The sequence below is a fragment of the Sapajus apella genome, unplaced genomic scaffold (assembly GCF_009761245.1).
Source record: "Sapajus apella isolate SASKATOON/1434 unplaced genomic scaffold, GSC_monkey_1.0 scaffold62, whole genome shotgun sequence".
NCBI classification, from domain to species: domain Eukaryota; kingdom Metazoa; phylum Chordata; class Mammalia; order Primates; family Cebidae; genus Sapajus; species Sapajus apella.
Window position 1 is genome coordinate 18,581,026 of NW_022437002.1, and position 1,857 is coordinate 18,582,882.

At 59.6% G+C, this 1,857-nt stretch overlaps 1 protein-coding gene across 1 annotated transcript; it reads right to left on the reverse strand.

Annotated features, from left to right (window-relative positions):
• Positions 1 to 162: 162 nt before the first annotated feature.
• TMEM275 (transmembrane protein 275) lies at positions 163 to 1,651 on the reverse strand. Its single transcript, XM_032246564.1, has 2 exons — positions 1,646 to 1,651; positions 163 to 774 (listed from the first exon to the last, which is right to left on the reverse strand). Exons 1-2 carry the CDS (start codon positions 1,649 to 1,651, stop codon positions 223 to 225), a joined length of 558 nt encoding a protein of 185 aa, XP_032102455.1. The 3' UTR covers positions 163 to 222.
• Positions 1,652 to 1,857: the final 206 nt, after the last annotated feature.

The following is a 1,857-nucleotide window of genomic DNA, read 5'->3' on the forward strand; positions in this document are numbered from 1 at the left end:
AGAGAGAGACAGAGGAAGGAAGGAAGGAAGGAAGGAAGGAAGGAAGGAAGGAAGGAAGGAAGGAAGGAAGGAAGGAAGGAAGAAAAGAAAGCAGGAAGGGAGGGAGGAAGGAAGGAAGGAAGGAAAGGTTTTCTTTTTTCTTTTTTTTTCTTCCCCCACTAAATGGCACTGAACGAAGGAGAGTGAACCGGGACAGCAGAGTCACGGCGGGGCCCTGGTCCGCTAGGGGGCGGCCGGCTCTCGGGGCAGGTGGAGCTGGACCTCTTCTGAGCGCAGCGCGCAGAGGGCCGCGGGCGCCTGGGCCTCCAGGGCGAGAGGGCTGTGGCCGGGGCTGGAGCGGCCGGACGACGCGGCGGAGAAGGCAGGGCTGAGCTGCACGGCCGTGGTGTCCTGCGCTGTGCGCTCGCTGCTCTCCATCTCCAGCGCCACGGGCCCGCCGCGGCCGCCACCCTGGCCAGGGCCCGCCGCGGCCGCAGAGCGAGCGCGGGGCGCAGGACCCCGGCGGCTACACACGCAGCAGGCCGCGAAGAAAACGAGCGCCAGCGCCAGCAGCGCCGGCCCCACGACGAGCGGCGCGTTGTGCCGGGGAAGGAAGGAGGCGAAGGCGCCCGCCAGCGTCACGTTCACGCCCGCCAGCAGCGCGCACAGACCGCAGGCGCAGCACAGCGCCGGCGATGGCAGGCCCGGCCCCTGGCCCCGGGCGCGTTCCGCGGGTGCCGGGGCCGCTGGCCCCTCGCTTTTCTCAGCGGGTGGTATCGGCCTGCGCACGCCGGGCTCGCATCAAGCTCCCTCCGGCCGCCTGCCCTGAACAGCCCACCTGCCAGGGGCTGCCTCACGGTCGTCCTGTGGGCACACAGCGAGAGGGTGGGGTCAGCAGGGTATCTCGATCTGCAATCCTAGGCTCAGTCTGTAGCTACATTTAGTGCCTGGGTGGGCAGAGGTCACCTTGGCCAGCCCCCTGCCTCTGCCTCTGGGAAGCAACAACCCACCCTATATGAGAAGAGTCGGCTTTTGTTTCCCCATCTAGTTCCCGGGGTCCCTCGTGGCCAGCCTTGCCATCCTCCCTATTCCCTCACTTTCTTTGTCCTCCAAAAAGACGCTGCCCCCCAACCCCTCTACTCCAGGGAGCCTACCTGGACTCACTGAGTAGGAGAATGGCTGGAAAGTGCTCAGCACAGTGTCCGGTTCAGCTTAGGTGCTCATCACATGATAATCATCGTCTTCAGTAATACTAACTAGAAGGCAAATGGCAGCTCTTGGGATTTAGACAACTCACTCTCTCAAGTGGAAAAGACCCTGGAAATCATCTGACCTTGCCCCCCACCCCCAGCCCCTTATTCAGATGAAGAGACGGAAGCTCCCAGAGGTCTAGCAGTTTATCCAAGATCCAGAGCCAGGACCTGAATGACCTTGCCGATTGGCCTCAGCATCCGCACCCAGGCTCAGGTAGGCATAACAATGACATTAACTCTCCTGAACATCAGATGAAGTCCTGGAGTGAGTGGCCACGTGGGAGTGAGGAGCTCCCGATGGTTCAGACGGTCAGTGATGGGGTATAGTCCCCACATGGGCTGGGTTGGGCTGCAGCAGATCTATTATACCGGGGTCTTTCTAGACTGGGCACTCTGTGAAATTCCAATCCTACCTCCATTCCACTCCCCACTGTTCTACTGTCGAACCTGGATTCAAAAGCCTAATCGCTGGATGCTAGAATTCCTTTCTAGGATTCTCTGGAAGTCTCTGGTTCTGGCATCTATCACTGGATTCTAGAACTCTGGAAATGCAGAAACAAGAGTAATAAAATTAGAGTCTAGGGATTTATGACTTTGATTTGAGAATTCTGTTCTATAACGCATA